Consider the following 13839-nt stretch of genomic DNA (forward strand, 5'->3'; position numbering starts at 1 on the left):
ATGCTGATTTCCTTAAGAGCCCAGTCCCTCTCTGACTGTATATTAATTTCTGTCTAACTCAGCTGCCTATAATATTAGCACTGGGATACTTGCCCATTTTATCTAAATTTGTTAGCATGAAGTTATCTATAATATTTTCTTATTATTTGCCTTTCCATATAAATTTTACAATAACCTTGACTATATGTTTAAAAAGACTTACTGGAATTTTGTTATGAATTTCCTTAATCCTGTATGTCAGTTTAGGTAGGATTGTCATCTTGACTATGCTGAATCCTCTAATCAATGAACATGGTCTTTTAAAATTTCTTCATTAGAATTGTGTTGTTTTTAAAGTGTGCATATTCTGTACCTATTTTGTTATACTTACACCTCTTCTTTCAATTATTTCATTCATTCATTCATTCATTCATTTATTTTGGTAACGGGGATTGAAGTCGGGACCCTGTGCTTTCGAGGCAGGCGGCAGAACCACTGAGCTAAATCCCCAGCCTTCAGTGATTTTAAATAGCATTGCATTTTAAAGTTCAGTGTTAAGTTCATCAATACTAAATGGAAATACAAGTGATTTTTTGCATAGACGATTATGTTACATGCAAATAGGGACAGTCTTATTTCTTCCTTTAAAATATGTCTGACGTATTTCCTGCCTCTTTACTTGGATTTCTCTACACAACCTTGGCAGGGGCGTTAGGCGCACCTTAGAGCCTTATAAAAATGGAAATCTAAGCTCCCCACTTAGCCTTTGCTGGTATAGGTGGGCATTTGGTCAACTGTACAATATTATATACAAATGTATGCGTGTACAACATTGTGTCTTGTAGAGGGTTTTTTTGGTTTTTTTGGCTGGAGTAGAGTGTTTTTTATGTGAAAGTTTTCTGTCTTGCTGAGCTGCCCCTTTCCTCATATTTTGGCTAGAAGGAGCAGGAATTTTTAAGAGCATTTGTGCCTGTTGGTATTTAAGGATTGCTATCTTCTTCACCTGGTACATTTTTCTTGACGTAGAAGCTCTGAGATTATGTTTTATCTCTAGTGTTACAAGGTATATCTCTTTCAAAAATTTGGAAAGTAACTTTTTTTGGACTTACCGCATTGTCATTGTAGTCTCTCCCAATAATATTAACTACATAAGAACTTTGTGACACTATATTTCCGTTTTCTCCTTCTTGGGCTATGAACTATTGCTGTCATATGTTTAGTTTCTATATAAGTTAAATGTTGCAATATAATGATTTTTTCCTCAAAAAGTCAATTATATTTTAATGAGATTTTGAAAAGTGCCTTATTTTTATTCACATATTTACCGTTTTGGCTGTCTTCATTCATTTGTATAGATTCAAATTTCCATTTGTATCATGTTACTTCTACAGAAGAGCTCTCTTTAGTGTATTTTGAGCTGGGTTTGCTGGAGTATGCCTGCAATCCTAGAATTTGGGAGGTAGAGGCAGGAGAATCACCTAGAGTTTAAGGTCAGCCTGGACTACATAGTGAGTTCAAAGCCAGCCTGCACTACATAGTGAGACCCTGTCTTAAAACAAAACAAAACAAAACAGACCCAAAAACAAAAAAATAAAAGCAGCAGATCTGCTGGCAATGAATTTCCTCAGTTTTTCTTTGTTACTTCCATTTAAAATTACAGCTTTGATGGGATATAATTCACATACCATACAATCCACTATTAAAAGTGTATTCAATTTAATGGTTTTTAGTTCATGCACTGAGCTGTGCAGTCATCACCACAATCAATTATAAAGCACTATCCCCGCCCCAGAAAGAAAGCCCAGACCCATTAGCAGTCTCTTTCCATTTCCCCAAGTTCCCAGCCCTAGGTAACCACTAATGTACTTTCTATCTCTACAGATTTTTTTCTGTTCTGGATATTTACTATAAATGGAATCATACAATATTTGGTCTTTGTGACTGGCTTTCTTAGCATATTTTCATACATGTTGTAGTATATATCAGTCACTTTCACTTTTGAATATATTTTCTCTGAGTTTGGGTTGATCATTAAAAAAAAACTTTAAAAATGTTGTTCCATTTTGTTTTGACTTGCTTAGTTTTTGATGATAAATTTCTCATCCTTATCTTTGTTCCTTTCTATATAGTTTCTCATTTTTTCTGAATATTTATAAGATTTTTTTAATCTCTGATTTTAATCTACTTGATGTGCCTTGCTGTGGTTTTCTTTATTCTGCTTGGTAATTTCACTAAGCTTCTTAATTCACATTTTGTGGGTTTATGATTTTCATCAAATTTTAAATATTTTTTTTCAATATGTTTTGTATCTTTCTCTCCTTCTGAAATTATCCCATTCAGTACTCCTCATGAACACAGACACAGAAAATCCTTAACAGAAGTTTAGTGATATATCAAAAGACAATACTGTATGACCAAGTATTCCTGGGATGCAAAGTTGGTGAAACATTCCCTGCTTTAATTAAAATTAAAAATTAATTTTAACAATAATTTTAATTAAATATTTTAATAATATTTCACATCCTGTTTGCCACCTCCCCACTCCTCCATCCTCATCAAAGGGATGTAGCTTACTTTCCTGTCTGCTTTGTGTTGCTTCCCTGCCTCCCCCACGATATTTTGGAGTTCTTCATCGCTGTGGATCTCCCCAGCCCACTGTTTCTTCATATTTTGCATGTAAGCTCATGCACTTACTTTTTTTGATATGTTTCCTGCTGAGGTCTGTCAGAATCTCTTAATTTCAATTTTTTTTTTTTTTTTTTTTTTTTTTTAGCCAGGTGCAGTGGTGCACACCTATAATCCCAGCACTTGGGAGGCTGAGCCAGGAGGATCATTTTGAGTTCAAGGCCAGTTTGGACTACATAGTGAGTTCAAGTCTAGTCTGAACTATATAGTGAAACCCTGTCTCAGTCCCTCCACAAAAAAAACCCCACAAAAACCCAACAAACAAACAAACAAAAAAAAAAAACCCCACCAACAAAATAATTCTTTTTTTTTTCAGTGCTAATCAAACCCAGGGCCTTGTGGATATAGCCAAGTATCCCCAGCCCTGATGAAAGATCAAGTCCACGTACTTTTATGAACCCATTTTTCTGGTTCAGAAAATGGTTGCTCCTTGTAGAGTTTGACTCTGGGCACTGGGGATATTTTAGTCCAGGCTTTCAGGAAACTCTTGGGCTAGTGAGTGAAATCTGTGAACCCAGAATGTCAAAATCATCATCCAGTATTTTGACTCTTTTCCAAGACGTTCAGATGTTGCAAAACTTGGGGGCTCTTGGTATAGTAAGTAGTAAGGAGTTGTACAAACAGAGTTGTAAGAATGTTGGTATGTTTCAAACATGTGAATACTGAATTATTTTTCACATACATGTTGAAATACAATTGTATGCATTTCCTCACTTGGAAATAATGTCAAAAGTTCTTTTGATGTCATAGAATGGTTGCTTGGTAGAGTTCAGTCTTGGTCTTGTTTCTGTCCCTCATTATCTCTGTTCCAGGTGTGTCTGGCTCTGAAGTGCCCTGCTGTTATCTTCTCTGTCCTTTGGAGGTCACTCTAGAGCCTCTTGGGAAGCTATCATGGGCTCTCAGCTTTTGCACCTCTAATCCTGAAGGTTCTTTCTGAGTTCTGTCAGAATCTCTGAGGTCAGCTCAGTTTAATTCTACAGACTTTAATGAAACTATTTCCCTGGTGCATGCATTCCTAGGCAACTCTGCTTGGAAGCTTTAGAGACTCTGTGTTGGATTTGGTTTCCTACATCAGCCTGTTCTCATCCTGCCTCTGAGGATTCACCCTTCCTCCTCTAGAGAGTTCCTGTTTCTGGCTTTAGAAATTCCTCTGGGTCATCTTGAGCCGGACTAATGGAGGTGACCTAGGCTCAGGGAATTACCCGAATAACCAGGTCTCCCACAACATTGGGCTCTCTGTGACACCTTGAAGCCTCCTATTGTGAGGGGTGAGGTGGAGAAAGGGGTATGGCCTTTTAGAAATAGTATTTGTACTTAACCAAATCCTCACACATCCAGGCCCAGGATTCAGCATCATCTCCACCAAGGGATGACACTTAGTTACATTAAGCCTCTTAGATTTATCAGCTGAAGGATAAATCTGATTTGTCAAAGCTAGGAGTGACTAATTCTCTGGATGAGAGAAACCAGATTTAAGAGGATGGTTCCTGTCAGTTGGATCAATGAGCTGAAGTGGACATGATGACATTTCATTGCAGATTTAAGTGCAGATGTCAGATTTGTCACTTTTATTGCCCTGATCCTCAGTTCCATAAACTCATGCTTAGTAATTGCTTAGTGGCAGTTCACTTGTAAAAGGCTGAGGGGGTTTAGTAGGAAATCTTTCCAATTATATTACCAAGCTAGCATAATCTTGATTATAAAATATATCCACATGGCACACAAGAAGCCAAGGAACAATTTCATGTAGGGCTTTTATAAAGTTGTATAAACAAAATGAGGATATATAATGTAATAAGAGAAGGCTGACTGAACACTTAATTCCAATAGGCTTTTTTTTTGTGAGGAAATATAAATCACTGGGTTAAATTCATGATGAAAGAAATTTGAGTAGACATTGTGGCTGAAGACAGTGAGAATATTTTGAAGAATGACATTAAAAAGGCACTGGGTCTGGCTGGCTTTACAGGCAAGTTTGTTAAAATCGTCAAGGAACAATGTTATTAACACAACTGCAGGGCTTCCAGGTTGAAAATGTTGAAATTTTGAGGGCATCCTTCCATTGCCTGGTAGCTTCTAGTGTAGTTGCAAAGTCTGATGTCACACTAATTCTTCAGACTGTGACACTACACTCTTTCTCTGGAAACTTGTAGGTCCACTTCTTTGTCTGGTGTTCTGAAACTCTTCAATAGCATGGACTGACACTCATCCATTGGGTTGAGCATTCTATGGCCCCCTCAACTCAAAGTACTGAATTTTCTTTGATTACCTACATCACTATTTTTTCTGTTCCCTTTTTCTGGAACTTCTGTTAGTTGGACTTCCTGAACTGGTCCTCTGACTTTTAAAAAGTCTTTTGTAATGTTTCTATTTTTGTCTTTTGTTGTAGTTTGTGGGGAGTTGCTTAACTATTTTTCAATCATTCTATTAAAGTTTTCAGTTCTATCATTTTTTGCATTACAATATGTGGTTTTTTGTTCACTGCTGGTATTTCTTTTTTAGAGTCTTCTTCCTTATTTCATGGATGCAATAGGCTCTTTTTTCTCTTGAATAAAGAAATGATAATTTTAAAAAAAGTGTTCTCCATCCAAAATTTCTCTTTCCTTTGGAAAGGCTTATTTTTAAAATTTCAGACCCTTTCATGTAAAAAAAAAAAACTTTTCTTAAATGCCTGGGACCCTCTGCTGTGTACTCACATTTAAGGAATCCAGACTCACTAGGTCTGGGAGTATAGCTCAATGGTAGAGCACTTGCCTGGCATACAGAAGACCCTTAGTTCAATCCCCAGCAAAAAAAAAATGCCAATAAAAACACCAAAGCGAACCAAAAAATTATTTGACCACGAGTGGATCCGAACGTAAACTATGGGCTTTTGGTGATAATGTTGTGTCAATATAGGTTCATCAGTTGTAACAAATACATCCCCTTAGTAAAGGATTTCGATAATAGGTTGGGCATGTGGTAGCAGCAGGGACTATAAGGGAAATCTCTTATCTTTTATTTAGTTCTTTGTTAAACCTAAAGTTGCTCTAAAAAATAAAGTCTGGAACCAAGGATTTAGCTCAGCAGCACCACACCTGCCTGGCAAGTGCAAGGTCCTGAGTTCAATCCCTGATACGGGGAAAAAAAAAAGCCTGTTAAAAACAATAAAAGTAAAAACATTATATTAGAGGTTTTTGATGAGTGTGCTAAGAAAATTAAAAAGTAGCTTAGTGGGGGAAGAAAGAAGACAAAGGAGCTGATTGGTCACTCTGTTAGTGATCAGGACTTGCTGACCACAGCATTCACTGTATAGCATCTGGCTGTTTCCTTGGGAAACCCCAGTCCCTGTCTCTTGATATCTTTCCTTTGGAGTCTATCAGAGTCCACCAAAAGGACTCCCAAACACCTTTCTGGAGAATGCATGTATATACCTAGCTTCCAGGATTTTCAAGAAAATGAAAAGTAATAAAAGGTGAATGTATTCTGCTAGATAGTCATTAAGATGTATTACAAAGCTAAACTAATGAAAATACTGGAAGTGTCATATAAAATGATAGATCAATGGATCAGAATTATAGGAAACCTAGAAATAGATTGTTTTATGTATAAAAATTTAGTTATGAGGCAGGCAGTGAAACCACTGAGCTAAATCCCCAGCCCAAAATGTAGTTATGGTATTGCTGATATTACACATTAGTAGGAGGGTTGTCTAGTAAGTACTGCTGGAACCATGGGTTGGTCATTTGGGGGAAATGAAGTTAGCACTTCTCCATAGATGCTGAAGTTAATGTAATGTGGTGGTGCTAAATCACAAATTTCTTAGAAGGGGAAAATTGATAAATCAACTACTTAGAAACTAAAAACTTCCACAGACAAAAAATTTTAATAACAAATATGACAGATAAATTATAGATAGTCTGTCTTAGTTCATTTGATCTATAATAAAATATAATGAACTAGGCAGGTGACTTAGAAACAAAACACAAGTCTTTTTTTTTTTCAGTTCTGAAGGCTAGAAAGTCCAGGATCCAGATAAATTCAGTGTCCAGTGAGCGCCTATTTCTCACTTTTTGGCTGTCCTGACGTGGTGGAAAGGACCTTTTTTATAAGGGCACTATTTCCATTCATGAAGCATCCATCTTTATGACCTAATCCCCTCCCAGAGGCCCTACCTCCTAATACCATCATCTTTGGTGTTATGACTTCAACATGTGATGAGTGTGTGTGTGTGTGTGAACATTCAGACCATAGTAATCTTTCTGTAAAGAGTTCATAGAATTGATCTGGGGTTTTTTTTGGTACCAGAGATTGAACTTGGGTCCTTACGCTTGCAAGGCAGGTGGCAGCACCACTGCAAATTGATCTGAAAACACTAAAATCTGATAGGAAAGTGAGCCAAAAAATTACAGAAGAAATATGCTGCTGGCTGAGGAAGTCTATGTTAAAATGTCTACTCCCATTCATAATCAAAGGCTTATCTACTGAAAGGTGACATCATTTTTCTTGCTGTTTAATAATAGGCAAAAGAAAAATGATGATAATACTGATGTGAGTGCCTTGAAATTAGCATTTTCATATGATGCTATTGAACATATAATTGTTTTTCCTGGAAAGCAGTTTGGCAATACAAATAAAAAACAACCCTGGGCAACAAACATTTCAAGCATTTCTTCTTCTTCAGAGCCTTGGAAAATGCTGTTCCTTCTGCCTGGAACGCTGTTCCCCAGCTCTTCCTAGATTGTCCTCACCTTTGAAGATTTGTAACTCGCCTCCTCCAGGCAGGCTCCCAGGACCTCCAGGCTGGATTTGCCTCTTTCTTTAGCTTTATTCATCAGTCAGTGCTCTAGGGACCAGATGGGGTGGGGGGACACCGAAGTCTCACCAGTCAGTATGTAGACTACCATTTAATTGCTCTGTATTTTCCCTGAGCTCTTACCCTCGCGCACAGGTTGGTTCCTCCTCCTGAAACTATTTTATCCTCTGTAGAGAATACACTTCCATCCTTCCTCAGGGTGGAAAGGGGCAGGCCAACTCTGCTGGGATGGAGGGGGGCTGTTTGGGGTCAGCTCCTTTTTTCACAGCTCCACCTTCACCCCACTTGGAGACGGTTGGTACCATACTTTCATTTCTTGTGATTAGCTTGTGTTTTTCTGTTTCTGGATCATCTACAATTAATCACTTTCATAATCAGATAAAAAAAGCCCCTAAATTTCTTTTAATTTAAAATCTCATACCTTTTGACCTAGTAATTTTACTTCTTGGGAAATCATTATTTTAAGGAAATAGACATTTAGAAAACATTTATGTAAGGCAACTACATCACAGTACAATTTATTATAGACGATCACTAGTTGTAAATGTTTTTAAAATCCAGTATTGGGATCACAGTGAAGAAGCTAATGATAAAGCTTTATGATATAACCAGTAAGTGATGTTTCCAAAGATAAGAATGTGGGTAAAAGGCTTGTGATTAAAATGTAAAATATAAGAAACAGAACATGAAATTGCAGGCATGCTTTTACTCAGATTTTATTTAAATGTATGCACGGAAGAAAGCTAGAAGGAATGTTTTTTTTTTTTTTTTTTTTTTTGGTACCAGGGATTGAACTCAGGACCTTGTGCTTTTGAGGCAGGCACAGTACCACTAAGCTAAGTCCCTGACCCACTTCTAACTATTAACAGATGTTACCGCTGGATGGTAGCGCCCATTGCTTACAATGATCATGCATTGCCTTTAAAATCTGAAAAAAAAATCCATTTATGAAAAAGAGAAGAAAATAGAAAAGTTGGTGTCATTCTAGCTTGGATTAACAGAGGTAGAAATTTGGGGGCAAGAGGCGATCATCTGCGTTCTGATAATCTGGATCATCACATCCAGCACACATGAGTTGCTCATGTTAAGAGGAAAGTAGATAAATTGCAGGTTGGCCAGAGACTTCTGAGAATCAGGGTCAGCTGGAGGAACCACGTGACTGCAGTGCCTGACTTGAGGGACAGGACAGCTGAGTGTCATTGGCTTCCTGGGGTCAGAACCAAGATTTGTAAGGAAAGCTTAAAGGGAGAAAAAGATGTTTTGGCAATTCTGCGAGGGATTCTGCAAGAAGGAAATAAAGATCACCCAGCCAAGGTACTGGAGATCAGTGGTAGAACCATAAGGTGAGCAGCCCAGCCACTTGTAGACCCGAACGTTACTTTGGGAAGAAGTTTTGACATCACCCTTGTTTGACATCTGCCTTGTTTATGTGCAGCCCACGACATTCACATGCTCCCATGGGTCACAGATAAGATGACCTTGGGTTATGCAAAATTCCCAGTGCACTCCACATAACCTCATGCCTCTCTTTCCTACTCAGGAAGGCAATGCAAATTCAAGTGACTGGAACTGATCTTTTTATAGAAATAACCTTGAATCCCTTCTGATTCGTGAAGAATAGCATATCAGTATGCGCTTTGAACCAGTGATTAGTGGCAAATCTCTGTGCAGTGACCCCCCTACTTAATGGCCCTGGTTTTTACCCACCCTTTCATTTTACAGTGGGGAAACTGAGGCACAGAGAATGGAAAGAACCATTGTCAAGGGAGTATGAAGGGAGGGAAGTAGGAACCAAAGTCTCCAAACTCCAGAAGATGCAGTGGTTGATGGATGGTCTGTGACTGAGAGCTTAGGCTTAGCCTTTGGTAATGGTCAGGAACAGGCTGGTAGTAGGAGGAAGGGAGCAGAGGAAGGAGAGAGATGTAAACCTGCTGGGTTCCACCAAGACCCTGCCACCAGGGCGATCCCGGGTTCAACCTATACCTTCCCATTCTCCTCAGCCTGAGAAGAGTTTGGAGTGGGGGCCGGTGGGGTTGGGGTATAGTTGAATTATGCCCCCCAACTGAAGTCTTAATTACAGTACCTCCGAATATAACCTTGTTTGGGAAGAATGTCTTTAATTTGAAATCATTGGTCCGAATCCAGTAAGACTTTTTTTTTTGGTACTGGGGATTGAACTTCGGACCTTGAGCTTGAGAGGCAGGCTTGGTGCCACTGAGCTGAATCCCCAGCACCAAGACTATTATTATTATGAGCAGGGGAAATTTGTATGCAGAGACAGACATTCACCCAGGGAGAACATCATGTGAAGATAGAGGCAGAGATAGAAAAGATGCTTCTAGAAGCTAAGAAAAGCAAGGGATGGCCAGAAATCTCCCAGAAGCCAGGAGAGATACATGGAACACATTCTCCCTCACAGCCCTTGGGGGAATCCAGCCCTTCACACCCTTGGATCTAGGACTTTGTAGCCTGCAGAACTGAGAGAAAATACATTTCTGATGTTTGAGCCACCCAGCTTTTGGTACTTTGTTATGGCAGCTCTAGCAAACTAAGGCAGGTGAGATGGAGCTCTCAGCCACTCTCCCCCGCAATTTTCATGATGTACTGTTCCTCCCCAAATCATTTCAACCCCCCAAACTACACTGGCCTCACCTTTAAGTCCCAGCCCATTTTCCTTTGTGTGTGTGTGGCCACCAGTCTGGGTCACTTCAAATGTCCAGACCCACTGACCTTTAGCCCTACATCAAGCTCAAAGTAGAGTGGGTAAGTTGTGAGGAGGGAAAGGACATCCTCTTCTCTCACTTAAACCTTTCTCCCTCCACCTTTACAAGCTAGGACAGGTTGGATACTGGAAACACAGGCTCCCAGGGTCCTCAAGTAAGGAGGGCTCCAAGAGACCACAACCTCTGGGCTCTCTTCCTGCCTAGGGTTCCTTTCAAAGGGGCCCTCAGCCTTCTGGGTCCATGCCCCTTCAAGATGTGAACTACCTCCTTTCTGTCAAGTCTGTCCCAATTCCTTATTTCATAGTCAGAGCTCATGCTGGGTTGGGCCTTGAGGAATGCAAGTGTTTCCCTGGCAGTATTTAGGGACTCACTGAGACAAGCATACACTAAGCAGGAGTCCAGATTCTGAGAGGTAGAGGGGCTATGGCTGGAGAAGTCAAAGAGCTTCCTAGGAGATGATCTACATAGTATTGCTGCAAAGTACCCTGAATTTTACTGCTTGACTATTATGAGTCAGGCATAGTCATAGACTTTTGCTTATTTCTCATCCCTTGTGAGGCAGGCATTTAAGATGAGAAAACAAGAATCAGAGAGGGGAAATGATTGACTTCAGGCCAGGATCTTCTGATACCAAAGTTCACTGTACTCTTTTCTTTTGCACCCCAGCTCTGCCTCTTCCAGAGCCACTAATGTTTAAGGTACTGCTGGGTTTGTAAGTGTCGAGGAAGGGCACTCCGGGCTGCCTTTGTCCATTCTCCCCTTGAGTTTCAGATACAGGGAGAGGAGCTGTGATGCAGACCTTTGAGTGGTGGGCAGATAGAAAGGGCCAAGGTGGGGAGGGCAAGTGACCTAAACCTCCCTTCTGTAACCCCAAGGGGCCCATGGCAAGGTGAGGTGGGTGCAGGGAACACGGGGTTTTTTGAATTGGACTCTGTCTGCCTTGTCTGGTGGACATTCCTGGGAGGAAGGTGTCCAGTAAGGGAGTGCGTTGCAGGGGCCAGATGGGGGAAGGAACACTACTTTGGCCACTAATGAATGAGCAGGTTGATCATCAGGTCCTAGGTGGGAAAGAAAAGGTGCGTGCAAGCATTTCAAAGGTGAAATGGTTAAGAGTCAGAGCCGCTGAGAGACAGAATGCTGGTGCTTGAGGGTTTAAGATGCTAGCTGGAGCTGAGGCTGCAGAGACCTGTGATGGACTTTGCAGGACTGAAGAAAAGGAAACCTGGGCAAAATAACTGTCTCTCCAACATTGCCCCGAGGCACATCATGACAGCATCAATAAGCACCCCACTTGTGATCAAGTCCTGTTTATTTTAGAAGCATAAACAGTGGAACTAGGAAGGGGTGATGAAAACAAGGCACTAGTCCTCTGGACAGGGCTGGATCTGGCACCAGCCCTGCCAATGCTTCCACAGTGGTGGGGGTAAGATGGCTCGGGATCCCTCGGGATCAGGTGGAAATGGTCCTGCAACACCTTGGTCAAGAGTACCCTGAGCGGACACTGACGGAAGAAGCCATAGTGCTCTCTGGTCCCCAGGAAGCCCCTAGAGTTCCACAGCCACCTTCCAGGAGGCCCTTTGGCCAGCAAGCACCTACTTCCTCCATCCAGTTGCCTCTGCAGAACCTTCCAGGAGGGGGCAGCCTGACAATTTCTCAGGACACCTCTGCTGAGTGACATAAGCCCGAGGCCCCTACACATACTGCTTCTTGGAAGCACAGGTACTGGGAGGACTGGGAGATTTCTCGCTACTCTGGGGGGGTGGGTCCAGGAATGGGGGAGGCCTGGAAGAAGCCAGCCTCTCCTCTGTGGTCAAGTTGGCCCAGTTTTGCTCACTGGATGAGAGCCCATTACAGGTGGGGCATGGTGGGGACGAAGGCACCTTGCCCATAGGGAGGTAGAAAAAGCCCTGGTCAGGGTAAGAGTTTGAGGACATGCCCTGGGCTGGGCGTGCAGCCTGGCCCTGCTGTGCCCTCATTCCCTGACGGAGGCAGCGGCAGAGCAGGTACATCAGCTCCAGCAGGTTGAGTACCAGGGAGATGAGGCCGACCACCAGCATGAAGATGATGAAGATGGTCTTCTCTGTGGGCCGGGAGACAAAACAGTCCACGGCGTGGGGGCAGGGTGCACGCTGGCACACAAACAAGGGCTCCATGGTCCAGCCGTAGAGGCGCCACTGACCATAGAGGAAGCCGGCCTCTAGCATGCTCTTACACAGCACACTGACCACATAGGTGCCCATCAGCGCACCGCGGATCCGCACGCGGCCATCCTCTGCCACGGAGATCTTGGCTATCTGACGTTCTACGGCCGCCAGTGCCTGCTCCACCTGTGGGTCTTCCGCTGGCAGGGCCCGTAGCTCTTCCTCCTTCTGCCGCAGTCGCTCCTCTCGCCGAGACAGGTAAATGACGTGGCCCAGGTAGATCAGGGTGGGCGTGCTGACGAAGAGGAACTGCAGCACCCAGTAGCGGATGTGGGAGATGGGGAAAGCCTGATCGTAGCAGACATTGGAACAGCCGGGCTGGGCCGTATTACACTCAAAATCGGACCGCTCATCGCCCCACACCGACTCGCCCGCCAGGCCCAGGATGAGGATGCGGAAGATGAAGAGCACTGTCAGCCAGATCTTGCCCACCACGGTGGAGTGCTCCTGGACCTGGTCCAGCAGCTTCTCAAGGAAGCCCCAGTCACCCATGGCTTCCGTCCTCCGGCTGCAGGGAGACAGAGTTACATCAGCAGCGCCCTTCTGGGGTTGTGGGGTATCTGCTATGCCCACTTTCCTTGCAAAGAGACCCAGGCTCGGCAGGAAGGCAGGACCCAAAGCAGAGCTTTGGTGATGGCTGCGAAGCTGTGTGCCCTTCCTGTACTTCTCTAAATGGCGGGCTACAGGGCAGCTAGGGTCCCTGTCTAATCACAGACTTGTGCCCTCTTATCCCCAACCAGAGCCCCAGGATGACTGCAGCCCAACGAGATCTGGATTGAGTGGAGGCTCCTTTGCCCATGGGATCAGAGAACCTGAGGAACTAACCCAGTCACACAGCTGTGCATGGCCTCCCTCCTGCCCAAGGCTGGCTACTTCCAGATAACAGAGTAGTAGAGGTGTTATCTTCAGGTTCTCGGGGGCTCAAAGCCTCAGGTCTCTATTCGCGCTCTATCTCACCCAGCTGGCCTCTCTAATCTTTGGGCTTGCTGATTGCCACAGAGGTGGGGGGTAAGAGGAGAACTTTAGAAGTTGACGTCAGCACCCTCATGAGCCACACCTGTCTGCGGTGAAGACCACCTGCCATTTAAGCACCGTCACTTGGTCCTGGCCTCTCCCTCCCTCCTCCTCCAAAGCAGTTGCTACCAAAATCTAGACTCTTGGAAGAAATTGTCATTGCAAGGGGGAGGCACAGGCAACAAAGTTCCCAGGTCATTTAGGGTGAAGGAGGAGAGGAGTGGGAGAATGCTTTTTCCTGGGAGCAAAGTTGTCCGAGCCAGGCTCTGGAATCAGACCAGGGTTCAAATCCTGACTCCTTCTAACTGAGAACTTGAACACAGAACAAGCTGTGGGCCCTCTGCCTCCCCTCCTGTAAAGGTCAACGAAAAGGGAACTACACACTGCCCTGCCCATGTGGCTCCTTTACCCATGCTCAGCCGGCAGCAACCACCCTCCCTCC

The 13839-nt window shown here is 43.0% G+C and overlaps 1 protein-coding gene across 1 annotated transcript in view; it reads right to left on the bottom strand.

Moving 5' to 3' along the window:
* Positions 1 to 8280: 8280 nt before the first annotated feature.
* The window catches only part of Gja4 (gap junction protein alpha 4), a 19302-nt gene continuing 13743 nt past the window's right edge, over positions 8281 to 13839 (bottom strand). The window contains exon 3 of the mRNA XM_010645221.3: positions 8281 to 12891. Coding sequence (XP_010643523.1) covers positions 11874 to 12875 — 1002 coding nt within the window. The 5' untranslated portion in view covers positions 12876 to 12891 and the 3' untranslated portion in view covers positions 8281 to 11873. The remainder of the gene's footprint in view (positions 12892 to 13839) is intronic.

The sequence above is a fragment of the Fukomys damarensis genome, unplaced genomic scaffold, assembly GCF_012274545.1.
Source record: "Fukomys damarensis isolate Sample0158 unplaced genomic scaffold, DMR_v1.0_HiC HiC_scaffold_23, whole genome shotgun sequence".
NCBI lineage: Eukaryota > Metazoa > Chordata > Mammalia > Rodentia > Bathyergidae > Fukomys > Fukomys damarensis.